This window comes from Schistocerca americana, chromosome 3 (assembly GCF_021461395.2).
Source record: "Schistocerca americana isolate TAMUIC-IGC-003095 chromosome 3, iqSchAmer2.1, whole genome shotgun sequence".
NCBI classification, from domain to species: domain Eukaryota; kingdom Metazoa; phylum Arthropoda; class Insecta; order Orthoptera; family Acrididae; genus Schistocerca; species Schistocerca americana.
In genome coordinates this window covers 692,156,386-692,183,915 of record NC_060121.1, presented here as the reverse complement: position 1 = coordinate 692,183,915, position 27,530 = coordinate 692,156,386, and the positions used below count along the sequence as shown (strand labels likewise).

General features: G+C 41.7%; 1 protein-coding gene across 2 annotated transcripts in view; it reads left to right on the top strand.

Moving 5' to 3' along the window:
- LOC124606916 (putative inorganic phosphate cotransporter) overlaps positions 1-27,530 on the top strand; it is a 103,858-nt gene that overhangs the window by 27,346 nt on the left and 48,982 nt on the right. For both annotated transcript variants that reach the window (XM_047139024.1, XM_047139025.1), the window contains exons 4-6: positions 8,352-8,575; positions 15,112-15,273; positions 18,375-18,507. In XM_047139024.1, the coding sequence (XP_046994980.1) occupies positions 8,352-8,575; positions 15,112-15,273; positions 18,375-18,507 (519 nt within the window). The remainder of the gene's footprint in view (positions 1-8,351; positions 8,576-15,111; positions 15,274-18,374; positions 18,508-27,530) is intronic.

Sequence of the window (27,530 nt, the reverse complement as noted above, 5' to 3'; positions counted from 1 at the left end):
AGTAATCGATGGTTACAGACTGTGCTTTCTCTTCAACCTTCATAAAATTGTTTTCAAAGAGTTACAGTTATTCATATCACATCAGAACGATCTCTTTTGTTCTTTGTAGAGATTCAGTTTCTGTTGCTCATTTTTCTAGTTGCCTCCTTAGAGAAATAAATTCTGTAGGTTAAGGTTACCATCCCACGACGGGGCACATCAGAGAGGATCAATAGCCTTATGACACCCTTCCCAGGGAGGCAAATCAGTGCACGCATCCGGGCCAGAGGGCGGGGTGAGGGTGTAATGTCCGACTGATAAATGGCATCATACAGTCGAATCCCTTGTAAACGTGGAACTGTAATCGCTGAAATAACATTATATATCCTCTGAACCAATAAAGTTTCATTTTGTTTCCTGCTATCCTTCAGCATAGTTTACTTCTTTGTCAAGCTGTGCAATTTGGAACGGTGCTTTTGCAAACTGCAGCAGTAAGGTACCGTTATATGCATATTCCGCCTTCCTTGGTAGTGGTCCTTCTTAGTTTTATCATCCACATAAGGGAAATGAAACTGATAGGCACTTCGTTTACCAGTTCAACATAGTTTTCAGCTTTGCGATTGCCCAGAAAATTTTCGACAACTGCGTTGCACGGCAAATAAATTATTTGGCATGGCAGGGTACAATTAATAGATTTCCCTCGAATAATGCTTGAGAAGCAGATCAAGGCAGTTTGCTGAGAATATGACTGTTGAGGCGTCAGGGTGGTTACAACACGTCGTCGTCCAGTGGAAAGGCCAAGAGCGTAAGTAATACCGACACTGCAGGGAGGCAAAGATACTACAGCTTAAATGGCCCGGTTGCTTCACACCAAAGCCACGGACTTAATGGGAAGCAGTAGCAAAATACGTTTGCACCAGGCCAGTATAAATAACCTTCATTTTTAATCAAAGGTATTCTGGCAGCCATCTATACAGAGAGGCCTACGAGCGTATACGAGTCGACATGATTCTACGAACAGCCACCAAGAGATTTAAACTCTACTAACTGCTGGCCTGCTGCTTACTCCCAGTTTTTGGGAGTGAAAGTAAAGGGTGACGAACAGAGCAGTGCAAAGGAGATAACCTAGAGTATATGGAGGCTGAAGCAACGTGAAGAAAGATGCGTTAAAAACCAGCGCAAATATATACATCCCGCGTTTAGGAATATAGAGATTTTGAAGAAGTTGAAAGATGGAAAAGGGTGGTGCTTGCACGGATGAATATAGCAGTAATGTTGTAGAGGTTAGGGGGAGTAATGCAGAATTATTAGCTTCAATACCTTTTGAAAATGCGGAGTCTAACAAGGAATGCCTTCAACCCGAGCTCGCAAAAGGCCATTGATGTTTAAGGCATTCGACGCCCCACATATTGTCTGCTATGCAACCACAGTATTGGCTGGAAACGGCAGCATGGAGTCGGACTCGAGGTAGCCAGTGGTGCGCATAGCACGAGGCTACGGCACGTAGCTGAACTGCTTAGTCCACGAGTAACTCATAGCTGTGGTACAGTACTTACTAGTAGTATTGATACAAAGCATACCAATAGGATGCTATAAACAAAGCAAACGTTGCATTATATCCACAACATCAGTTGCCGAAGTTGACATTTCGTCAGAAAGGAACCCGAGAAATTTCACAGTGATAAAGATGTGGCAAATGAGATATCAGCGTTTCTCCAAGATGAGTCAGTGGAATGGGTGGTGTCGTATACGATCGACTGTGCTGACAATTTACATGAGGACTATAATGATGACGGTACGTGCTTAACAAATGACAGCGATATTGAAGCAGGTGTCGAGCCAATCTAGTTCATCATCCTTGTCGGACGGGGAGCCACAAATCCCGTCTCCAGTGAAACGTAATGCACGGCAACCATTCTCCGAAAAGTGGGTGCTAAGCACATGGGAGATCATTCTTAGCATTGCAAAAAAACAATTACGAACAGATTTCCGTTAAGACAGCAGCAATATGCCAGTGTAGTGTATAAGAAAAACTACGGGTATTCAAAGGAGGAGAAGGTGCACATGTTACAAGAACTGACGTTTGCACTTTTCACGGCTGCTCGATACAATTTACAGGATGTGCGTCATAGTGACCTATTACGTTATGGACATCAAATTGCACGCGATATAATTATAGTCATTTCAAGGGAAGCAGTAGATCACTGCATAATTTCAAACAGTGCTACGGAACTGGCAGACATAAGATAACGAAATTTCAAACAAGTCAAGAACTTGACACTGCACAACAAACTGAAGAATCGGCTCGAAAATTTGTAAATGAGATAAACAAACTTATCCTATCGTTCAGTTAGGAAATTGTTTTCAACTCCGCCCAATCAGGATTTGAAGTTGAAATGCATACAAAAGGAACCCTTGAAATTCGAGGTACCAAGAGAGTTGTATCAAGATCAAGTATACGAGTGCCTTAAAGCACTCGTTTACTATTATTCCGGCTGTTAATCTGGGTGTTAAATTGGCTGGAGAGTTATTTATTGTACTGCGAGAAGTTGGAGGTGCTCCACCCTCTACGATTCTTTCTCGTGTGCGTGATCTTGTAATCGAACTATGGAATATTTACGTCACGCCAAGCAAATGGGCTTAAAGAATACAGCTATGGTATGAGCACTGCTTTCGGCCAATAGCTGGTCAAAATAAGTTGCTTTTGCTTGATTCCTGATTCGCATTTAAAAATCATACTCGTTTAGAGCAAACAATCCCTTCTGAAAAGCGTGTAACATGGCAGTTCATACCACCTGGGACCATTGGACAAATCTGGTCTCTGAATGTTTGTTTTTTCCGTGCCTATAAAACAGATTATCGCACTATCTGCAGCTACGCCGTAAAGGATAGCCAGTTTCACAATAAGTTCCACGATAGGATGTTTCACGTTCTTTTGCATGCCATCGCATTCCATCGGTTCTTATCAGCCCGTTACCCCCATATCGTTATATATGCCTTCTTTAAGAGTGGATACCTAGCTGAACATCCTGCACGGTTTCTAGCTCCCAAGGGGCGCGCCTTCGATCTTGATACTGCGAACGTTTGTGATCACGGTGGCGCGCCATTTTTCATTCTGTGTTCATTGTGCAAGTTAATGGTTTGTTTAGAACAGTTCCTGAATATCGACGACGTTCATTTTGTGAAATGTAATACATACGTCCTATAGAACTTTGGTCTCTGCACATATAGTACACTTATTCTCTGTCATTCTCCTGATGCTCTTGGTGAGTCGTTAGTAGCTAATATTTTTCCTGTCATAATTGCTAACTCAACACTTTCAAATGCACGTTGTTACATATTGAGCTTTCAACGTCGCACTCTAGAGGATCATTGTAAATGAATTATGCTGTTCTTATGTAAATGTGTGGACAATAACATGACTAGTTTAAGTGCAGTATTACCTATCACACTGGATGATAATGTGTGTTGTTCACAGGCCGTGGATCTTAAGTCAAATGGAAAGGAATTGCATGGGTGTCGTGCAGAGTGGAATAACAGACAGTGACTTTCTTGTAAATACTGCGGAGGATGCACAAGAGTTAATCGATGAGTGTGCGTGTGTTGCAGATGTGGGTAGTGTATTATTTCGGATGAACGAAGAAGTTTCGACATCTGTGGTGACCTTACCTCCTCAGAAGAAGGGGTGGGGTTGGAGAAGAAAAACGATTGTTGGCTTACTGTTCGGGTCATCAAGGCTAAATTCTTTCAGGAGAGTGTGCTTGAGGACCTGGAGGTTCCAGAAATGATGGTGGAAGTTTGGGGGGAAGAGGGGCAAAACGGTTAAACTGCAGGAAAGTTCCTGAGGTTCAATATGCCTGATGCAGCACCGCAAGTCGCAAGGAAATGTAACCTTGCAAGAAGACTTCAATCCGCGTTTAGCGTTATAGTGAGGTGAATGAAGAGCACTACCTATCAACGTATTGTGCCTGCTGGTAATGTACGTGGGTTTTGCGTGGGCATAGTTTTAGGGGTGCTTTTTCTAGGAAAATGGAAGGGGAACTGTTGTCGCAGGAACAAAGTTCCCGATGATGTACCAAAACAGAGGGTTATGAAACCGCAGGGTAGAATAAAAGAAATGCCGAACGTAAGAGATCAATGGAATTCGACAATTTACTGTTAACAATGATATGTTACGGATAATTTGGTTAAAAGAGGAAGAATTTTCCACTACTATTTTTAGATTTTCTACATTGTTTGGCAGTGGTATTAGAATTTCGTTATTTCAAGTGAACTTTTGCTGTGATTAATGGTAGGAATATGCGTTTCAATGATTAAGATGTTAAACAGATGATGCAGATTCTTTGGGTGTTCAGGATGATTTGAACTTGTACTATAATGTGGCGATAGGGACGTACGAGATTAACGACGAAGTGCCTTTATGTGATTATTGTGTTTTAATTAGTAAGTGATCTAAACGATTTACTGCACATGCAAGATTAACTAGTGGTTAGATGATGAGTGGGAATCAATGTTATCAGTTTTATTTTGTTTTCATTTTTTTATGTAGGGGGGGGGGATACTGTTTATTTTCTTTCAAAAATGGTTCAAATGGCTCTGAGCACTATGGGACTCAACTTCTGAGGTCATCAGTCCCCTAGAACTTAGAACTACTTAAACCTAACTAACCTAAGGACATCACACACATCCATGCCCGAGGCAGGATTCGAACCTGCGACCGTAGCGGGCACGCGGTTCCAAACTGAAGCGCTTAGAACCGCACGGCCACACCGGCCGGCTATTGTCTTTCGATAATGTACTTGCAGTGATGAGTTTTTATATGTAATTGTCAGGAAGGGCATCTCGTGACATGGAAATAAGAGGTAACGAGTTATGGACTACAGGTCGAGCATAAAATACAACTAGATGGAACCATTTGTTGAGAAGGAAGAGCTTTAATGATTTTATTTTCCTACTACTCGTACATTACATGACAATTCAATAGGGTGACGTCTGTTTCGGGTAATGAGTATATCTTGAGGCAGCGTAGCTCAAGTTATGCAAACTTCCCTGACTGACTGCTTAGGGACCTCCAACAAATGTTCAATAAAATTTAAAGCTGCTTTAAACAAGAGAGGTCGATTCTTTAAAAAAAATCTGTGGCGATGGGCTACTGATTATAGACTACTCCCATATATATATATATATATATATATATATATATATATATATATATATATATATATATATATATATACACGAAACACATTCAGTTGTCTGATTTCTTGAAAAATGAGTTAATGTGTTAATTACATGAAGTTCAGAGTTTTAAAAGTGTTTGAAATTATGTTTGAAATTGGAAGTTGCTAAGTCCCCTGTCACTGAGCGAGTATAGTCTGGGTATCTTGCTATCCATTGTAAGGAAAAACTCGTTTCACACATTTCTGAATGTTTATGATGTCATATCTCATGAACTATTCGTCGTACAATCCTATACTTTTGTATGTACGTTCAGTGCTATATGGGGAACCTTTCTGTAAGATGTGTCGTAAATGTAGTTAGTAGTAACGAAGTGATGAATTTGAAGGTCATGTCTGATGGCCGGCCGGTGTGGCCGAGCGGTTCTAGGCGCTTCAGTCAGGAACCGCGCGACCGCTACGGTCGCAGGTTCGAATCCTGCCTCGGGCATGAATGTGTGTAATGTCCGTAGGTTAGTTAGCTTTAAGTAGTTCTAAGTTCTAGGGGACTGATGACCTTAGATGTTAAGTCCCATAGTGCTCAGTGCCATTTGAACCATGCCTGATGCTGAAATTTTACGGCAAGAATAATGAAAATGTAGTGCCTTCAGACATACACACACTTTCTAACTATCGTACTTGATTTATTGTGTTAAGCCTTTAACATAAGATTACAGCTCTTAATGAGTCGATTATTAAGCATTTTAAATTTTTAAATTCCATCCTGGGTTATCCATTTCGCCAATGCAAAACTTTCTGTGCTCCAGGGCACGTTGCCGCCGTTTGGCGTTATGGTCGCTGCTACAAAAGTCGTATTTTCCGATGAATAATGACCAATTTATCGCAAAAAGAACGATAGACTTTTAATATCCAATTCACAGTTTACACTATTATGATTAATACTTCTGTATAAATCGAAATAAGTCTTCATGATATTTGTCACATGAATTAATTTAGTATGTGAACAATTTAGCACGTTACCTCTCATATTGGCTTATGAACGTAATGAATGCTGTGGTAATCTACTGATAATAAGAAGCAGAGACTTGGAAACCTGCAGACTTAGAATACACTCATGTTTACTTTAAATATCTTGGGTTCCATTTGCCGGCCGCGGTGGTCTAGCGGTTCTAGGCGCGCAGTCCGGAACCGCGCGACTGCTACGGTCGCAGGTTCGAATCCTGCCTCGAGCATGGATGTGTGTGATGTCCTTAGGTTAGTTAGGTTTAACTAGTTCTAAGTTATAGGGGACTGACGACCATAGTAGTTAAGTCCCATAGTGCTCAGAGCCATTTGAACCATATTTTTGGGCTCCATTATAGATATTGTTAACTACATTTCGCTGGTGTGAACAATGAGTGGTAACCTCCAAAATTACTATGCTTTTGATATATATTCTGTTCTTACGTATAACATCCGAAGACAAAAAAGTCAGTCAAGTACGTGTACAATATGTCAACTATCATTTAATCTAGAGTAGAAGTGAACCAAAGAATATGAAAAGTATTATGTACTACAGAATACTTGAGAGTATGAGCCGGGACTTGGGCGCTAAACAAAAGAAAACTTTCGAGATTACTCGCACTGGAAATGCACTTCGAGGGAAGGCGGTGCCATCTCTATGGTGGATCGTGTTCGGAACGACACCTTACGAGAATATGCGGGATAGGAAGATACAATATCAGGGAGTACTGACACAAAACCTCTTTGTTGCAGGCACCTGTAATGCACGAAATGAAAAGAGTATTTAAAACTGATCCAATACAGAAATATCACGGGGGATAATAAAAAATATAGGATTTTAATTATGTCAGGACTTATTTGTGACCAGAAAGCTTAGCTTCTGAAGGTCTGATGAATTCCGTGAGCCAAGCACTGCGTATGGGGTACTTATCGTGGTTCTGGAGAGCCTTACTACTGATCGGATTTTGTAGTAATTTTGTTGATGCTAGAGTTGCGATCTACCAAAATTACGGTCAGGCAGTTGTGGTACAGTGCATAAATGACGCAGTAAATGATACAATTATCGGTGGTATTGGTAAGATTGTTAGGGAAAGAAACATAAATGACCACGTAAGAGAGAAACTGGGAGACGACTACTTCTTTTTTTGTTTTGTTTTGTTTTTCACGTAATTAGAACCTCACATCTTTCAGTGTTCGTCCATTCCGCATTTATGTCCTTATAAATTGCATTTTCTAAGCAACAAAAAGAGCCGATCGTGCAACTTCTGCGCCTTTATGTAACCAAAGCTGTTAACTTTGATGCAAGTACAGTTTACATGCACAACCACGAAAAAAGTAAGTATGGTTATTGCTGTTACTTTGCACTCAATATAACATTCTTCATTATGATGAAAGGCGAGAGTTTCCTGTTCTTAATGATGAGTGTGAAAGCCTTTTTTGACTAGCATAAAAATGCTCTATATCAGCTCAACAAAGTATTGAAGCCATGTTTAATATGCAGACAACCTTGTAGCAGGGGCAACCACAGCTATTAGTATTCATCTAGGGTATTAATAACCGCTTCAGCTGCATCTTGGTCCTTTATTACTGTACCATTACCGTTTTCGTAGCGTTAAAGCCATGTTAGATATGGTTTTGTTTTGCCCATCTTTTTTAATTTTACATTTTTCTGGGAAATTGTGTTTTTCAGCGCCATATCATACATCTCTTTTTTTGTTAAATTTGTACTACAGGACTCCTCTGTTTAACGCTACTAATCAATATGTCTCGAATAAAACCTCAATGATACATTGACAATTTCAATTTTATTACAAATACTGTTTATTTTTAAATAACAAGCAAGGGAATAACTATGTAGAACAGATATGTTGCATGGGTAATGTAGCCTTTTATATATCTTCCATCAGTTTCTAAATGGTTCGGCACTTCCATTTTTTAGGACAATATAGTGAGACACTGATCGCATACATAAAGAAAGGGTCGAAATGAGATAACGCCTGACACTTTTGCAACATACCTTACGTAGAGGTAATGTGTTTACGATCTTAACTGACCAAGGCTACTACGAAAACTAGCAGAATCTATGTTTACTTATTGTAGTCCGCTGTAGCTTACGGTAGTTTTACAACTCTTGTCGTTGCTTGTGACTGGTGTATGAGCGGCAGTGTACGTGTTTCTGTGTGTCTGCGGCAGGCAGCTACCTGGGCCTGAGCATCTGCCTGCCCGTGTCGGGCCTGCTGTGCGACTCTAACCTGGCCGGCGGCTGGCCGCTGGCCTTCTACGTGTTCGGCGCCATCGCCCTGCTGTGGTACGTGCCGTGGCTCGCGCTTGTCTATGACTCGCCCGCAGACCATCCATGGATTTCCGAAGAGGAGCGCCGCTACATCGAGGCCTCAGTCGGCACAGACAAGATGCAGGTCGGTGCTCCACTCCGCCCACATCTGCACTTTTTTCAGCCTTCTGACTGGTTTGATATGGCACGCCACGGACTCCGATGGCAAGCTTTTTATCTCATTGTAGCACTTGCAAACTACGTCCCTAGTTATTTTCTGGATGTATTCCAATCTCATTCCAATCTTCCATTTTCCTGTATTCCTGTACAGTTATTACCCTTAACAGCTCCCTCTAGTACCACGGAAGTTATTCCCTGATGTCTTGACAGATGCCCTATGATCCTGTCCCTTCTTCTTGTCAGTGTTTTCCATATATTCCTTTATCTCGTCATTTCTTACTTATCAGTCAACCTAATTTTCACTACGTACACTGCAAGGTGCCTTTTTTGCGAAGGATTCTGGGAGAAAAATCTTGTGAGGGGCACAGGGGCTGCTGGAATAAATCCTGCCACCTACTCTCAGAGCAGCCAGCTTGCTGTTCATAAAAAAAGAGGGACGTATATTGAGTTAGTGCATTTGATAAATAATAATAATAATAATAATTAGAAAAATTGGCAAAGTAGCACACACAACTGAACACAACTTTCATAATGGATACCTTATTGATACGATGCACAATATTGCTGCGCAACTAAGATCTGCAACGAGCGTAAACATTCCATAGTGCCCCGAAGTCAGCCAAATTTCACCAATCAGAAAAGGCCACATTAAAGTGTGCGACACGTACTATTTCCTCTTACATTCTATATTGAAGCATCGGTCACTATTAAATTCGATTAATAAACATCGTCGTCTCACACATTCCCGTTCCATTGACGTTACTTTCGCTTGGTCCTGGACTACTTAAACTCTTCGCTAGGGGCAGAAGAGCGCAACTGCCCCTCCCCTTCCTCCCTCTTGCTGCCAAGGGAAAAATTTGTCGCGCACCGAACTCGTATCTACATCCACATACATACTCGGAAAACAACTGCGAACTGCATGATAGAGAACGCATTGGACAAGATGTTAGGGTTTCTTCATTTACTATTCGCTTACTGAGTACAAGAAGAACTGGTGTGTATGCTATAACATGCACTACTACATGGTGTGTTGCAAACCCCCGCACATAAAAGAGATCAAGAGTGTTGGATAGCCCTTGGGCTAGGGGCCAGTTGTACACTCAACAGAAGGATCATCTTACGGTAAATATCTTATAGTGCAGGACCGAAGTTTCATCCAGATTTGGCAAATGAAGTAAATCAGTTGGTCCACTTTGCATTAGACATGGTCTACGGTGCACTTTAAGGGGCTTATGGAGGCATCATTTAGTTCATTGGTGATTTCTTAGAAAACCCGAAAAATTTGGTTTTTGGGTACCAAAACTAAACACCGGATCCAAGACGGCTATGCACAGTATATGGCTGTAATTTTTACGATATATTCCTAAGATCATGATCTCGAAAGAACTTGAAAATTTTCTTGATATCTTTACCCGTTTCCGTGATACAGAGTGATACAGAGAGGATCTAAATTACCGTACTTGCACAAGTAAAATGTGCACGTAAAATCCTATGGAGACGCGAAAATGTTGTTCATAAAGTGACATAGCTTGGAGAAGTAGCCTCTACCGTCATCAGAAGAGTTCCGAAGTACATGGAAAAAATCATATCTGAGACGTAAAATTAGTTTTGTGTTATTTCAATTTCACGTAAGTAAACAATCAAAGTTTTTCTGATCTATAAAATTCTTTTCATTTGAGTGACATGTTTTGCTGTAGCAAGGAAAAGAAGTCACCCAAAGAATAAATATTCTTATCAGAACACAAAAAGGCGAATATCCTGCTGCTTGAAGGGCCTTGACGCTAAAGTGGGTACCAACTGCTCCATTTACCTTGATCAGTACCTTCAAAAATTTTCACAAAAATGTTGGCATGCATACATATTGGCTCCTTTTTATGCTGAGAGAGAAGGAGACGTTGACAGTGGGTAAAAGACGTGAAAGTAGATAATACCGGAAGATAATAGACTGTGGTCGTGGTATAGAAGAGCAGAAGACAGTGTTAATGTGAGAAAAAGAGAGTGACACAGTGGCAGTGAAACACAGTGATAGCGACAGAACAGTGGTACGAAAAGAGTGAAGAAGCTAACGCCAGTGAGGGAGGAATAAAGAGAAGGAAAAAGTGGAAGTGAGTGAAAGCCAGTGACAGAGTCTATGACAGTGACAACGAGGAAGAGAAAGTGACAGAAGAGACGGCAGCAGTGGGAAGCAATGAATGAGATAGTAGCTGTAAAAGAGAGAAGGAGGGAGACAGTGACAATGTTAGGAGACAGTAGTATTGGGACAGAACGAAGGGACTGTGGCTGTGAGACAGGAGACAATGACGGTTACAGAGAAACAGAGATAATGACAATAAGATGGGATGAATAAGAGAGTGACAATGGGCAAGTGGGAGTGGATGGACTTGTTAGAGTTTGAGGAGTTTGTGGGAGTGAAAGGTGGATTGCACGTTAAAAAGAGCATGAATACGTTGACATGCCATAATTTTTGGGAAAATTTTTAAAGATGCTGAGGAAGGTGGAATGAGGCAGCTGGTACCCCACTTACCAGTGAGAGTCCTTTAAACAGCGGTATATGTGCCTTTTTGGGGTCCGATAGGAGCATTTTTCCGATGGCTACAAAATGCCTGTGTCCGCGCTGCAGTTAGTTTAATCTTGTCTTGTAGGAGGCTCCGTTCTATTTGGGGATTCTTCTCCTAATATTGGGTCTTGAAACTTCTTAGGTAGGCTTTCGTGAGATAACTGGCGTTTATCGTCCAACCAGTGCCGATTCACGACTTTCAGCATTTCGGCGACGCTTTTCCATAAGTCAATTAAATCTGTGAGTAAACATTTTCTGGAACGGAACACAGCGATCTCAGGTATATCAATAAAATTTTACAAAAACAATCTTTATCGCATAAATATTTTATTTAAACTGGTGACCGGTTTCAATTTATTATACTTACATCATCTTCAGACCCTCTAGTCCGCGATGAAGATAGGTGCTGGGCTGATTGAGCAGGGTGTTCTAGAAAGAAGTAATTGACTACTCAGTCGATTAGATCTCTCTAGAGCTGTCTGCTCAGGCAGTCAAGATCCTTTTACCTCCTTTGTAGACTGCCTTCATTTCCCAGTATATTTTAACCAATCAAAGTGTACCACATGATTTACTTATGACTGAGCCAGTGTAATCATTCAATTTGTTATTCACTGAGTGTAACACCCACGTATTAGTGTTGACTGGTTCTAATTGCGACTCATTGTTGTTGTAAACGTAGGGAACTGACGTCCTCCTTTTTGCGAAGTTATAATTCTTACACCTATGTACAAGTTTTCCAGCGGTATTTACAAGTAAGGTGTAAAGCACAAGTATATCTGTACAGAAAAGGGCTCGCTGCAGAGGCAGTTAGCTAAGCCAAAGGCAAGCACCGTCATTCTCTGACTGGCACCACTTTGTTTTGTTAGTCGAGAGTGAGAGTTCACTGACAAAGCTTCGTAAAATTCCACTGCTTTTCTTTCACCGCACGAGCTGTGCTGTCGTTGAGCTCCTTCTGGCGGCACATTCGTATACTTTGAATCAAATAATAGGCATGGGATGTTTGGCTAGCAAATAAATACTAAACTCGTCCAGTATAAACAGACTGTGTTGTCGAGGCCCTGTGTTTCAATGACGTTGATATATTTTCGATCAAAACAAGTGTGCCTATTACCAGAATTCATGGAGTCTTCATACGATCCGCAAAAACAGAGCGGTCAGAAAATGTAGACACTCTTTGATAGTTAACATCTTCGGAACAACATGACACACCATTGCCGTTTTGCGCGTTGCGTTGTCCATTGTTCTCTCAACAGATCTTGCGGCTCGTTTTCTAGCAGACGACAGTGCAGCAATGAATAAAGTAAGATGTTGTTCGAACAACGCAAGGACGTACCGATGTGGCATTGAAAGTAAGAAAACATGATGGAGGTACAACGCCAAGCTATTGTATTCAGGATAAATTTGAAGCCAACGATATTGTTGAGGATGTGCATAAGGAAAGTTCTAGCCGACTAAAAACGTCAACAAGTCCTGCTTCCAGCGCTGCTCGGTTGCAACTAGCTAGAAGAAACAACCGAGGCGTCCCGTGCGGTTATCACACTGGCAACACTGACAGCCGTAATTCTGTTACCAGTTCATCGGCATCGACGTCGTTCGACTGGTAATGGGGTCACTTTTTTATCACATAAAATAATAACCTCCGCTCCCCCCCCCCCCCCCCCCCATCCGGTGCAAGAATTGTAGCGGTGTGTCATTTTGTTTAATTTTGTTCCACTAATATTGACTATCAAGGAGTGTCTACATTTTTCTGGAGACATCAGTACACAGTAATTGTTTTCCCAAAATACTGTCTACGAAGTCGTGGCACTCTGCTAGGCAGGACTTAAAGCATTAAACGCAAGTATATTGAAATTCTCCACTACGAACCCAAGTATAACCATAAGTTTGATTGCTATGCGGATTGCATCAACGAACAGAAAATATTGTACGGTGTATTTTTCACCCCTAATAAACAGTACATTACTTTTTGCGTTAACTTACGTATGATGTAATACTACAGTCAATAATGAGCATGGACAGTGGAATGAAATATGACTGCCATGTCTCAAAGCGCACAATTTTACATTCATGTACATTTTCAGGGGGGAAACCAATTTAGGGGGCTGTTTGACATTGATTTTTTGGGATATTTTTTTGGTGGGTACAATTAATGAGAATTTAATAAAATCATTTTATCCATATTTCTAACAGTTTTTGTGAATTTTTTAAATAATTTGAGCCAAAAATAACGAAGTTATGCTGTGATGTTCGCTGAAGGTTGTGAATATAGTTATCCAACTGCGTGCACTGTAGCCATTCCGAGTTCCATATGAAATCAAAAAGGTTTTGACTTTACATTAAAAAATTATTTTCTAAGAATGTGAACCTCAATGCAGGTGAAAATAATGAAAATTAAAAATTGTGCAGGCGTTGGAAAAATTTACTTCGATTTTCATGAAATTTTTCTGTAATTATGCAATGAAAAAACCCTTAAAATTATGATATCATCTCACTGGTTGGCCCATATAATTTGTAATTTTATAGTCATGCTATCAATTTTCATAAGGATTGGTTATATACTTTTTATATTAGAGTGCATGCAAATGTGAAAAAAGTCATTTCGAGACAAACGCTTTTGAAAAACAAATTCTCGAAACCATAATTTAAAATGCTTACCGATTAATCTGCGATTCCATCACCATGTAGTAATCTTTCTTCTTCCTCATAGGCTTCGTTTCGTAAACAAAGTGTACAGTGGAGAGCACATACAACAAACAGGAGTATGCAGTCTTTCTTCAACTATACTTTCCCTACAAATACAAAAAATGGTTCAAATGGCTCTGAGCACTATGGGACTTAATTTCTGAAGTCATCAGTCCCCTAGAACTTAGAATTACTTAAATCTAACTAACCTAAGGACATCACACACATCCATGTCCGAGGCAGGATTCGATCCTGCGACCGTAGCGGTCGCGCGGTTCCTGACTGTAGCACCTAGAACCGCTCGGCCACTGTAGATACACTTTCCTCTCAGAAATTCAAGATTTTTTTTAGTTTAACAGTGCCTTTTCTAAAAGCACAAATTTACCACCAGCAAAAGACGCTACGTAACCTGTGTTGAATTTGTCTGGTTCTGTGGAAAGGCGTCAATGCTCTTCCCTAACACCAGCTACATAACTAAACAGTTCTCCACCCGAAGATGGTGGTGTGCGCCATCGAAACACTTGATGGCAAAATAAATATGTGGCTGGCTCAGAAAACTGTTTTATTCATATTTATCGACAGTCGCCGTCCTTATGACGCCGTCCTTTGTGGACGAAATATTGCTTTATCCCGTACTGCTCCAATTTAGGCAATATTACGGAGTTACCCACACAATCAAATGATCCTTATTGGTCTTCGATCGGTAGGAAGGCTTTGGATGACACATTTACTGGTCGCTGGATTGGCAGAGGAGGGTCAATTTCCTGGCCCCAAAGTGTCCAGCCATAATCCCATTAGAGCATTTTCTTTGAATTTTGTGAAGGATGGTGTTTACCTGCGGGACCTGTAGGATATGCGAGTTTGCTTCAGGGAAGCAATACACACGTTAATAAGAATATTCTACGTCGGACATGCGGAGAAAGGAAATATTGCTTAGATACTCTGTATGCTACAGATAGCGGACACATTGAAATCTGTTAAATGGTTACTAAAATCTTATCTGTGTGTGTGTGTGTGTGTTACTAAAATCTTATCTGCGTGTGTGTGAACATTATGCCGCAAACTGCATCTTTCTACCTATTCTCATTTCTGAAGTATACGAGATTAAAGTTGTAAAGATCACTTTGGAACTCCCTGTACAATAGTTGGTTCGGTCTTCTTGCTGCTTATCTCTTTCAGCCTGTGAGTCTCCGGATATGATTTCCGTCTGCTAGTCATCTGGATGCAAGTCCATCCGAGTGAGTCTATTTCTCGGGTTGCAGGGCCAGCGGAAGAGGCCGCCGGTGCCGTGGTGCTCCGTCATAAAGTGCCCTGGCGTGTGGGCGTGCGCCATGATGCACGTTGGCATCGGATGGAACTTCTTCGGCCAGATCACCTACCTACCCACCTACATGGCGACCATCCTCAGGTTTCCCATTCGCAAGGTAAGCATATCCACAAAACTCATCTCATGTTTTGTTATGTTATGCGTGTGAAATCTTATGGGACTTAACTGCTAAGGTCATCGGTCCCTAAGCTTACACACTATTTTACCTAAATTATCCTAAGGACAAACACACACACCCAAGCTCGAGGGAGGACTCGAACCTCCGCCGGGACGAGCCGCACAGTCCATGACTGCAGCGCCCTAGAACGCTCGGATAATCACGCGCATCATCTCATGTTTTCCCTAAGTTCATACCTACGACCTGTTACGTACGTCTGTTCCCTTTCTGTTATGTAACAGAGTGGTATCTCCTGCCTCGCTGAAGTATGATTTCGCCACACTTGGTAATGTACAACTCATTCAGGAAATCGGCCATTTAACTCAGACGATAACCTCACCGTATAATCAGGTGATAGCGCTAGCTCTGCTGCAGTCGGAAGTAATACGAGGGCAGTTCAATAAGTAATGCAACACTTTTTTTTCGCGGCCAATTTTGGTTGAAAAAACCGGAAATTTCTTGTGGAATATTTTCAAACATTACCGCTACGTCTCGTATAGTTTCATTGACTTCCGACAGGTGGCAGCGCTGTACGGAGCTGTTAAAATGGCGTCTGTAACGGATGTGCGTTGCAAACAACGGGCAGTGATCGAGTTTCTTTTGGCGGAAAACCAGGGCATCTCAGATATTCATAGGCGCTTGCAGAATGTCTACGGTGATCTGGCAGTGGACAAAAGCACGGTGAGTCGTTGGGCAAAGCGTGTATCATCATCGCCGCAAGGTCAAGCAAGACTGTCTGATCTCCCGCGTGCAGGCCGGCCGTGCACAGCTGTGACTCCTGCAATGGCGGAGCGTGCGAACACACTCGTTCGAGATGATCGACGGATCACCATCAAACAACTCAGTGCTCAACTTGACATCTCTGTTGGTAGTGCTGTCACAATTGTTCACCAGTTGGGATATTCAAAGGTTTGTTCCCGCTGGGTCCCTCGTTGTCTAACCGAACACCATAAAGAGCAAAGGAGAACCATCTGTGCGGAATTGCTTGCTCGTCATGTGGCTGAGGGTGACAATTTCTTGTCAAAGATTGTTACAGGCGATGAAACATGGGTTCATCACTTCGAACCTGGAACAAAACGGCAATCAATGGAGTGGCGCCACACCCACTCCCCTACCAAGAAAAAGTTTAAAGCCATACCCTCAGCCGGTAAAGTCATGGTTACAGTCTTCTGGGACGCTGAAGGGGTTATTCTGTTCGATGTCCTTCCCCATGGTCAAACGATCAACTCTGAAGTGTATTGTGCTACTCTTCAGAAATTGAAGAAACGACTTCAGCGTGTTCGTAGGCACAAAAATCTGAACGAACTTCTCCTTCTTCATGACAACGCAAGACCTCACACAAGCCTTCGCACCTGAGAGGAGCTCACAAAACTTCGGTGGACTGTTCTTCCTCATGCACCCTACAGCCCCGGTCTCGCACCGTCGGATTTCCATATGCGTGGCCCAATGAAGGACGCAATCCGTGGGAGGCACTACGCGGATGATGAAGAAGTTATTGATGCAGTACGACGTTGGCTCCGACATCGACCAGTGGAATGGTACCGTGCAGGCATACAGGCCCTCATTTCAAGGTGGCTTAAGGCCGTAGCATTGAATGGAGATTACGTTGAAAAATAGTGTTGTGTAGCTAAAAGCCTGGGGAATAACCTGGTGTCTTTCAATGCTGAATAAAACAACCCCTGTTTCAGAAAAAAATGTGTTGCATTACTTATTGAACTGCCCTCGTATATCAGCGAATGGACGCACGACACGAGGCTAGAGGCAACAAAATAAGATACGTATTTCACATCCTTCTTTTGGATCGATAACTGAACCGGTACTACTAAATTACAAATACATATTTCGGAAACCGTAATTTTTTAACTTTATAAATTTTTATCGCTTGTGTGGAGGTTTGAATGTCAGAAGTATGAACATGCTAGTTTGACGGAGAAACGAGTCCTAGGCCACATGACACATACAACTGTGAGGAGGGCTACGCAATCGAGCTGCGACTCCCAGAGATGCACAGGGGTGCCTCACACAGAGAGCATCGCAGGATGCCCCTGAGAGCTGCGACACCAAGAATCGCTTCTCTGCTTTTGGCAAATCAGGAGTGTTTAGTTATGATAATATACGGTAAAATCGCCAACAAGTCGCACATTTTTACGTACAGCAGATTGTTTACACCATACATAAATATCTTCATCTTGAACCACCTTACGACGTCCATGGGTCCTCAATAAAAAAGGCCTTGTAGAATAATAATAAGAAGAAGTACCGATGCTCTTACTGAATACTTCAACAGCACTAAAAGTACGGGAAGTAACGTCACGTTTATTAAAACTTTTAAGGCCACGTATACTATCAATACATACACGTGTGACTCGAACCGAGGAATGCTAGTATGGCAAGGTATGCGGGAGAACTCTGAAGGTAGGAAAAGAGGTGCTGGAGGAAGTGCAGCTGTGAGCGTAGGTCGCGAATCTCGCCGGACTGGCTCAGTTGGCAGATCACTTGTCTACGAAAGGCAGAGATGCCAGTTTCAAGTCCCAGTCCGCCACACACCTTTCATTTCCAGGAAGTTTCAAATCAACGTACATTCCACTGCAGAGTGAAATATCACTCTTATAACCTCATATTTGTTAAATTAATACTAAATGTGTAATATAGGAATGTGGATGTAATCGCTCACTTTTTGCTATTACTGACAGGAAAGAGATCACTGTTTCCCTCCATGTGAACCTTCACGTCACCATTAATCTCCTGATCAACCGGCTTGGTCATTTTTGGAAGGGCACGAATAGAACAATAGTTGACAATGTTCTATAATTTTACTTCCTTCGCAGGGAACCTAAACGAAGAAATGTACCATATGAATCCTACTTGTTGCCGAATTGTCATTCACATTAGTCAGTAGCAACATTTTTTAAAACACAAATCTAGATTGTGAGATGGTGGTCATGGGTTACGAATGTTTCCATTAAGATCAGGAGTTTTCTCCGATCCGGCTATAAATCGCAGACATACTGTGTAACTAATGTGCTGTACCACTGTTGCAGAACGCAGCACTGTCGGCACTGCCTTACGTGGTCGGCGGAACGGCGAGTGTGTTATCCAGCATCATCCTGGACGTGATCATCAAGAAAGGCCTGGTTACGCCTCTCTCCGGCTACAAGATCTTCAACGGCATTAGTGAGTACCAGCTGCTCACCACACGCAATTAATAGACACTACATGGATTTAAAAAATATGTAGATGAGGATTCCCCACAGTTCAAATGCTAAATGGTAGTTTCACGTTTCTTCAGCAGTAATACTATGCAACACATTGCTTCACAACTGCTTCGAAGCTTTTCCCATTTTTCCAAATCTTTCTCCATTTCAGTAAGCAAAACTGCAGGGAGTCCCACAGTTTATTGAAGCATACAACTGCTTCTCTAGAAAGTAATGTTTAGTTTTAAATTAAACAGTAAAATATCTAATAAACTGTGTCGTCCTGCAAGCATGTTTTAAGCGTACTCAATGGGGAAAAGAAGTTGAGCAAATGGGGAAAAGAAGTTGAGCAGATAGACAAACAAAACGGAATGAGACTGCACCCACTGACGGGTACCGTTAAAGCTCTCCAATGATCTAAAAATACTGAATACTGGATAACAAACTGGTACAGTGTAGTTGGAGAAACAGGCATTATGGCACACTTCGACATTTTCTCATTGGATTTCCTACAAGCGGGCTAGAGCCTTGCCTAGATGCAGGGGCTATGATGTCATCAATATGGCGAGGAATTAAAAAAAAGAGTGCAGTATGGCACTGGTAGGAAATTCGAAAATGCAAAATTGTCGGAAATTTGAGGACTCGTACTGCGAAGTCCGAGTGCGCGAATATATATATATATATATATATATATATATATATATACTGTGTGAGAGAGAGGGAGAGCGAGCATAAAAAGTGATTCTGTTTTACTACAACAAACTGGTTGTAAGGCTACTACAGAAAAAAAACACATTGAGTGTAATTAACATTGTAGAATGTAAACTCTAAACATTCCTTGTTGTTTGGAAATATGTAGAGTCATCCAAAATTCTTACAACTCTACATATTTACAAATAACAAGGAATATTTAGAGTTTAAATTCTACAATGTTTATTACGCTCAATGTTTTGTTTTCATTAGTATCCTTACAATCAGTTTGTTATAGTAAAACACAAACACTTCTTATGCTATCATGTACATACTAAATCATCTTCAATACTTCCTTCAGCAAATCAATATAGTATGTCAGGTTAATGGTCAACTGCCTACTAAACTGAAGAAATTTTGAGATGAAATAAATAAATAGCCAAACAGTTGACATTACTGCCTTTGGGGGGAACCCAGATTTGATTGTTGGTACCTTCCCAGATTAGTCTGAGCCAGGCAGATCTGCAACGGGCATTGGTCAACGGTGGTATCCAAAACTATCTGACGTTTGTCATTCTCTAGAAACAAAGAAGGTTTGTTTACTGGACCCTCCATCACGCTCACATATTCGTGGTGCAGAAGTAGCTGCATGGCACACTAAGTGCACCTTTTATCTGGTTTGATGCGGCCCGCCACGAATTCCTTTCCTGTGCTAACTTCTTCATCTCAGAGTAGCACTTGCAACCTACGTCCTCAATTATTTGCTTGACTTATTCCAATCTCTGTCTTCCTCTACAGTTTTTGCCCTCTAAAGCTCCCTCATGTCTTAACAGATGTCCTATCATCCTGTCCCTTCTCCTTATCAGTGTTTTCCACATATTCCTTTCATCTCCGATTCTGCATAGAACCTCCTCATTCCTTACCTAATCAGTCCACCTAATTTTCAACATTCGTCTATAGCACCACATCTCAAATGCTTCGATTCTCTTCTGTTCCGGTTTTCCCACAGTCCATGTTTCACTACCATACAATGCTGTACTCCAGACGTACATCCTCAGAAATTTCTTCCTCAAATTAAGCTTCAAATGGTTCAAATGGCTCTGAGCACTATGGGACTCAACTGCTGTGGTCATAAGTCCCCTAGAATTTAGAACTACTTAAACCTAACTAACCTAAGGACATCACACACATCCATGCCCGAGGCAGGATTCGAACCTGCGACCGTAGCAGTCGCACGGTTCCGGACTGCGCGCCTAGAACCGCGAGACCACCGCGGCCGACCCTCAAATTAAGGCCGGTATTTGATATTAGTAGACTTACCTTGGCCAGAAATGCCTTTTTTGCCATAGCGAGTCTGCTTTTGATGTCCTCCTTGCTCCGTCCGTCATTGGTTATTTTACTGCCTAGGTAGCAGAATTCCTTAACTTCATTGACTTCGTGACCATCAATCCTAATGATAAGTTTCTCGCTGTTATCATTTCTACTACTTCTCATTACCTTCGTCTTTCTCCGATTTACTCTCAAACCATACTGTGTACTCATTAGACTGTTCCTTCCTTTCAGCAGATCATTTAATTCTTCTTCACTTTCACTCAGGATAGCAATGTCATCAGCGAATCGTATCATTGATATCCTTTCACCTTGTATTTTAATTCCACTCCTGAACCTTTCTTTTATTTCCACCATTGCTTCATCGATGTATAGATTGAAGAGTAGGGGCGAAAGACTACAGCCTTGTCTTACACCCTTCTTAATACGAGCACTTCGTTCTTGATCGTCCACTCTTATTATTCCCTCTTGATTGTTGTACATATTGTATATGACCCGTCCTCCCTATAGCTTACCCCTACTTTTTTCAGAATCTCGAACAGCTTGCACCATTTTATATTGTCGAACGCTTTTTCCAGGTCGACAAATGCTATGAAAGTGTTTTGATTTTTCTTTATCCTTGCTTCCATTATTAGCAGTAACGTCAGAATTGCCTCTCTCGTCCCTTTACTTTTCCTAAAGCCAAACTGATCGTCACCTAGCGCATTCTCAATTTTCTTTTCCATTCTTCTGTATATTATTCTTGTAAGCAGCTTCGATGCATGAGCTGTTAAGCTGATTGTGCGATAATTCTCGCACTTGTCAGCTCTTTCCGTCTTCGGAATTGTGTGGATGATGCTTTTCCGAAAGTTAGATGGTATGTCGCCAGACTCATATATTCTACACACCAACGTGAATAGTCGTTTTGTTGCCACTTCCCCCAATGATTTTAGAACTTCTGATGGAATGTTATCTATCCCTTCTGCCATATTTGACCTTATGTCCTCCAAAGCTCTTTTAAATTCCGATTCTAATACTGGATCCCCTATCTCTTCTAAATCGACTCCTGTTTCTTCTTCTATCACATCAGACAAATCTTCACCCACATAGAGGCTTTCAATGTATTCTTTCCACCTATCTGCTCTCTCCTCTGCATTTAACAGTGGAATTCCCGTTGCAGTCTTAATGTTACCACCGATGCTTTTAATGTCACCAAAGGTTGTTGCTGAGTCTGTCCTTCCGACAATCATATCTTTTTCGATGTCTTCACATTTTTCCTGCAGCCATTTCGTCTTAGCATCCCTGCACTTCCTATTTATTTCATTCCTCAGCGACTTGTATTTCTGTATTCCTGATTTTCCCGGAACATGTTTGTACTTCCTCCTTTCATCAATCAACTGAAGTATTTCTTCTGTTACCCATGGTTTCGTCGCAGTTACCTTCTTTGTACCTATGTTTTCCTTCCCAACTTCTGTGATGGCCCTTTTTAGAGATGTCCATTCCTCTTCAACTGTACTGCCTACTGCGCTATTCCTTATTGCTGTACCTATAGCGTTAGAGAACTTCAAACGTATCTCGTCATTCCTTAGTACTTCCGTATCCCACTTCTTAGCGTATTGATTCTTCCTGACTAATGTCTTGAACTTCAGCCTACTCTTCATCACTACTATATTGTGATCTGAGTCTATATCTGCTCCTGGGTACGCCTTACAGTCCAGTGTCTGATTTCGGAATCTCTGTCTGACCATGATATAATCTAATTGAAATATTCCCGTATCTCCCGGCCTTTTCCAAGTATACCTCCTCCTCTTGTGATTCTTGAACAGGGTATTCGCTATTACTAGCTGAAACTTGTTGCAGAACTCAATTAATCTTTCTCCTCTTCATTCCTTGTCCCAAGCCCACGTTCTCCTGTAACCTTTTATTCTACTCCTTCCCCTACAACTGCATTCCAGTCGCCCATGACTATTAGATTTTCGTCCCTCTTTACGTATTGCATTACCCTTTCAATATCCTCATACACTTTCTCTATCTGTTCATCTTCAGCTTGCGACGTCGGCATGTATACCTGAACTATCGTTGTCGGTGTTAGTCTGCTGTCGATTCTGATTAGAACAACCCGGTTACTGAACTGTTCACAGTAACACACCCTCTGCCCTACGTTCCTATTCATAACGAATCCTACAGCTGTTATACCATTTTCTGCTGCTGTTGATATTACCCGATACTCATCTGACCAGAAATCCTTGTCTTCCTTCCACTTCACTTCACTGACCCCTACTATATCTAGATTGAGCCTTTGCGTTTCCATTTTCAGATTTTCTAGTTTCCCTACCACGTTCAAGCTTCTGACATTCCACGCCCTCACTCGTAGAACGTTATCCTTTCGTTGATTATTCAATCTTTTTCTCATGGTAAACTCCCCCTTGGCAGTCCCCTCCCGGAGATCCGAATGGGGGACTATTCCGGAATCTTTTGCCAATGGAGGGATCATCATGACACTTCTTCAATTACAGGCCACATGTCCTGTGGATACACGTTATGTGTCTTTAATGCAGTGGTTTCCATTGCCTTCTGCATCCTCATGTCGTTGATCATTGCTGATTCTTCCGCCTTTAGGGGCAATCCCACCCCTAGGGCAAGAGATCGCCCTGAACCTCTATCCGCTCCTTCGCCCTCTTTGACAAGGCCGTTGGCAGAATGAGGCTGACTTTTTATGCCGGAAGTCTTCGGCCGCCAATGCTGATTATTTATCAAAATTTAGATAGTGTCGGGGATCGAACCCGGGACCGAAGACGCTACCCCTAGACCACGTGTCCGTTTTTCATTTTATGTTACTTGGTTCTAAAATAATTTTCATGTGAACTCCTGTCAGTATTGTTTTAATTAGTTTATTTTTTAAATGGCAGATATACAATCACTGAAGTTATTAATAACATCAAAATATTAATTTTTTGTCTAATTAATACAAAAAATACATTATCGCCTCAGTTCAAAGTACTATCTGATTTTATTAAATATCTGCTTAAGAAATATGAGGACATCGTGATCACTTTCAATGCAAAAAAATGTTTCATAAATCAATAAGCCTATTATTGACACTTTTAATAATAAATTCAGCTAAAAACCAAGTGCGTAAATGATACTGTACAAAAAGGCAAAACGAATTTGTTTCTAAATCAGGGTTGAAAAAAAATACTCGCTTTGGATGCCTACGGAAACCATGTTTTAACAGCTTGCACAGTTGCTGTATTCACTACATTGTAGTAAAAAGAAGGATCTGTGAATTGATGCCCGCAATGTCCATTGGAGCGAAAAAGATTGCGAAAGGCCGTCTTCTTGTTATACGAGCCACAGAATATGTGCCGCAACTTTGGTCGACAGTATCAACGACCCCTTCATGGCACTGTAAGATAACACAATATCTGACTTCCGCGATTCTTCATCGGTGTTACCGGAATAATGATAGTTGGCAGCATCAGAATCGTCTTGTTCTTCTTCGGCACGTGGAAACCAATGTCAGATCCTTCTTATACCCAAAGAGCGTATAATTCCAAGGATACTTTACGTTTTTTCGTTCTGCGTGTCCCAATAAACACAAGACTTTTCTGTAACTGTAACAAAGTCAAGGGGCAACTTGTGCACCAGTTGTCCATTGTTATACTCCTATCGCGTTCTTTTATACGGCCCACTAGTCTATAAACTGTGATGCTGAATTTGAGACTGCACAAGGTCCATCTAGCTGCTTTCTACAACAGACTTGAAGGTTGAATATACAAAAATGTCTTCATATCAAAAAGTGGAAATATCCTAATGCCATATTTAGCGTGTTTGTTGAATAGGAGAGGTTGAATGTAATAAATATTTTCAGATCACAAAGTGGAAATATCCCAATACCATATTTGGCAGGTTTGTTGAATAGGAGTGGTTGAATGTAAAAAAAATATTTTCACATCACAAAGTAGAAATATCCTAATGACACATTTGGTAGGTTTGTGGGGAATGTAGAAATCCACGATCTAGAAGAGCTCGATGTTTCTCATCAGTGGTTTCCAACTCACTGAGATTGTACGAAATTTTCCGATCGATCACAAATTCATCTAAAATTGAACGTACTGCAACTAACTTACCCGATATCTTTCTGTTATCTCCGAAACGAATACAATGTAGTGGGAAAAGGAATCACTTGCAGCTCATCGCAGCTCTTGCAGTATCGATTTCTGATAAATCGGTATTCCACAGCTCCATTACATTCACGTGATTAGCATTCTTCATTCCGAAAAAATAAGCAAAGGAGTGCCAGGATCTCATTTCTCTTCACCTCTTTTTAATCTGTTTCTCTCTGATAATCAGCAAATTCGGGTTTGAGCTGAATGTACGAGGGGGTAAAACCCAATTGGTCGCGAAACAGAAACCACAATGAAACACAAAAGTGATTCGTTTGCAACATCTTCCAGTTACTTCTCTACATAGTCGCTGTTCCAACTTAGACATTTGTCGTAGCGTTGTACCAACTTCCCAATACTTGCGTCATATAAGGCAGCCGCCTGTGATTTTGCCGCTTCCGTACGCTGGTCTGCAGTTTGATATATGTGCCAAAATATTGTCTTCACAGTCAGTGGTTCATGTGAGCAGAGACGAGAATCACAGTGAGCCAAGTCTGGGCCTTATGATGGGTGATCAAACGCTTCCCATCGAAAACGGTTCAGGGGCTTCTTCTTTGCCTCTGCAGCGTGTGCCAGAGAATGTCATGAAGAATCAAATGCGTGACGGGTATGTTACGATAGTTTGCATGAAATCAGGCGAAACATCACAGCAGTCACACGTACTTGTCAGGGTACAATACTGTTCCAGGCATCTTCACATGCTCACTTTGTGCTCAGAAGTGAATAGAGCGACGCGGCGCGACCAATAGGCATTCTAGAGGCACTTCTCAAAACACCTGTGCAAGGCATCGTCGGATTTTCACTATAGTTTCCATTTCGCGATCAGTTGGGCATTATTTTCGAAATAGCCCTCATATTTTTCGTGTATTTTACAATGTTATCAATCTCTTACATTCTAATTGTCTTACTGAATCCAGAAATTTCAGTTGCTACATTCCTGTAGCCTTGGGTCCTGAAAACGTTTCTACAATAATTTTACTTCTCGCTTTGCTTGTGGCTGAGCTAATAGTTTTCCTCCATTTTAGAATCTTTGTTACTTCTCACAAGCCGGCCGAAGTGGCCGTGCGGTTAAAGGCGCTGCAGTCTGGAACCGCAAGACCGCTACGGTCGCAGGTTCGAATCCTGCCTCGGGCATGAATGTTTGTGATGTCCTTAGGTTAGTTAGGTTTAACTAGTTCTAAGTTCTAGGGGACTAATGACCTCAGCAGTTGAGTCCCATAGTTCTCAGAGCCATTTGAGCCATTTTTTGAACTTCTCACAAATCAATCACCAGAAGAGCGCTAATTGACAATTGTTATCTTCATTTCCGTCTGACTCTCACTCTTTTTCACTTTCAGCGCCATGGTCACTACGAGTAATTACCTCCTCATCCTTATCAACATTGTCATCCGGTAAACTGCCTTCATCTTTCATAAAATCTGGATCTTCATTCGCGAGCCACTCGAGTCCTTCATTAGTTAAATACTTCTTCTAATGAACACGTGTTATAGGAATAATGTAACTAAAAGATAACGCTATGTACGTTCGAGGAAGTAATAAAGTGCGTACGTAACTTTTCACCTTCACCTTCTGCACTGAGTGCACCGTTTGACAACGTTACGCAAACTTTTCTGTTAAGCAAATTCTTTAACACCGAGAATTACTAGACTACAGAGAACAATAGTCAGAATACTAATTAAGAATATGTTTATTTTAAGTCTGGCAAACACTGTCGCATCTGCTCTTGGATTTAGCCGAAACATGTTCCTTCGACCGAATGACAAAGTGCTCAGCGGTTTTTACTTCTGAATTCAAGACGCACTGTTCATCTGTCAATAGTTAACGTATTTACAGAAGAGTGCTTTAGGCGTTTTGCTCTGCACATTATGTGGGCAGTATTTCTGCTTTCAGGGCCAACAAATTCTGCAAGAGGCTCACCATTCAGTACAGGGTTCATGCCGCCTTTCGCCACGCATCGTACGGTGGCTTGCGGTGTATGTACATATATGTAGATGTACATGCAGGTGTCTTACACTAACCCAATCACTTTTTATTCACTACCAGCACCGTCAAGGGGGGTGGGAAGATTGCAGAAGCCAGTTGAGGGTTGGTCTGCTGGCATTAGCATGGATGGGGACTCATCCACTGACGAATGTGGAGATTGGGGTGCCGAGTCAGATTCGATGGGTTCCCCATCAGCAGCTGTCGGAAGAATCCAAAAATCATGCAGCGGGCGGCCATACAAACTCTCCACCGGACTGCACCCAGTAACCGGCGAACAAATCAATCAGTGTGTAAGCATTAGTCACCAACAAGCAAATGCTAGAAGGAAACTGCTGCAGCGGCGCAGCGTGGTTGTGAGCACAGCCTGCACAACAAGTTCATTATCGTGATCAATCGCAGGGCAGTAGACGTGACGCCACACGAAAGCCTTGATGCAAGATATACCCCAGTGCGATGCATGCAGTAACTAGAGTAGGCACGGACACAATGCTGGAGGGACGACCATTCGATCACTTTCCTCCTCTGTGGCAAGAACGAGGACCTGCTGAACAATGTTACCAGATTCCGCTTCATAAAAGACGTACGCCACTCTGAATCTGCTCCCAAAGGTGCACGCACAGGCCAACCCATCAGGACAACTGAACCTTTTTTCCGAGACAGTGGTTCAGCGGCCATGGGAGCTACGACCTCCTATACCATCAAAGGAAAATCCTGCAATCTCTGCTGCAAAGTATCGTCCACAGCAAAAATCTAGAGACTTTTGTCAGTTGAACAGCGGATAGGGAATATTCGACAACTGCGTTAGTTCATCTGTAGTAGAAGGCCATTCAGGAGACGGTTAATGAATATCATAACT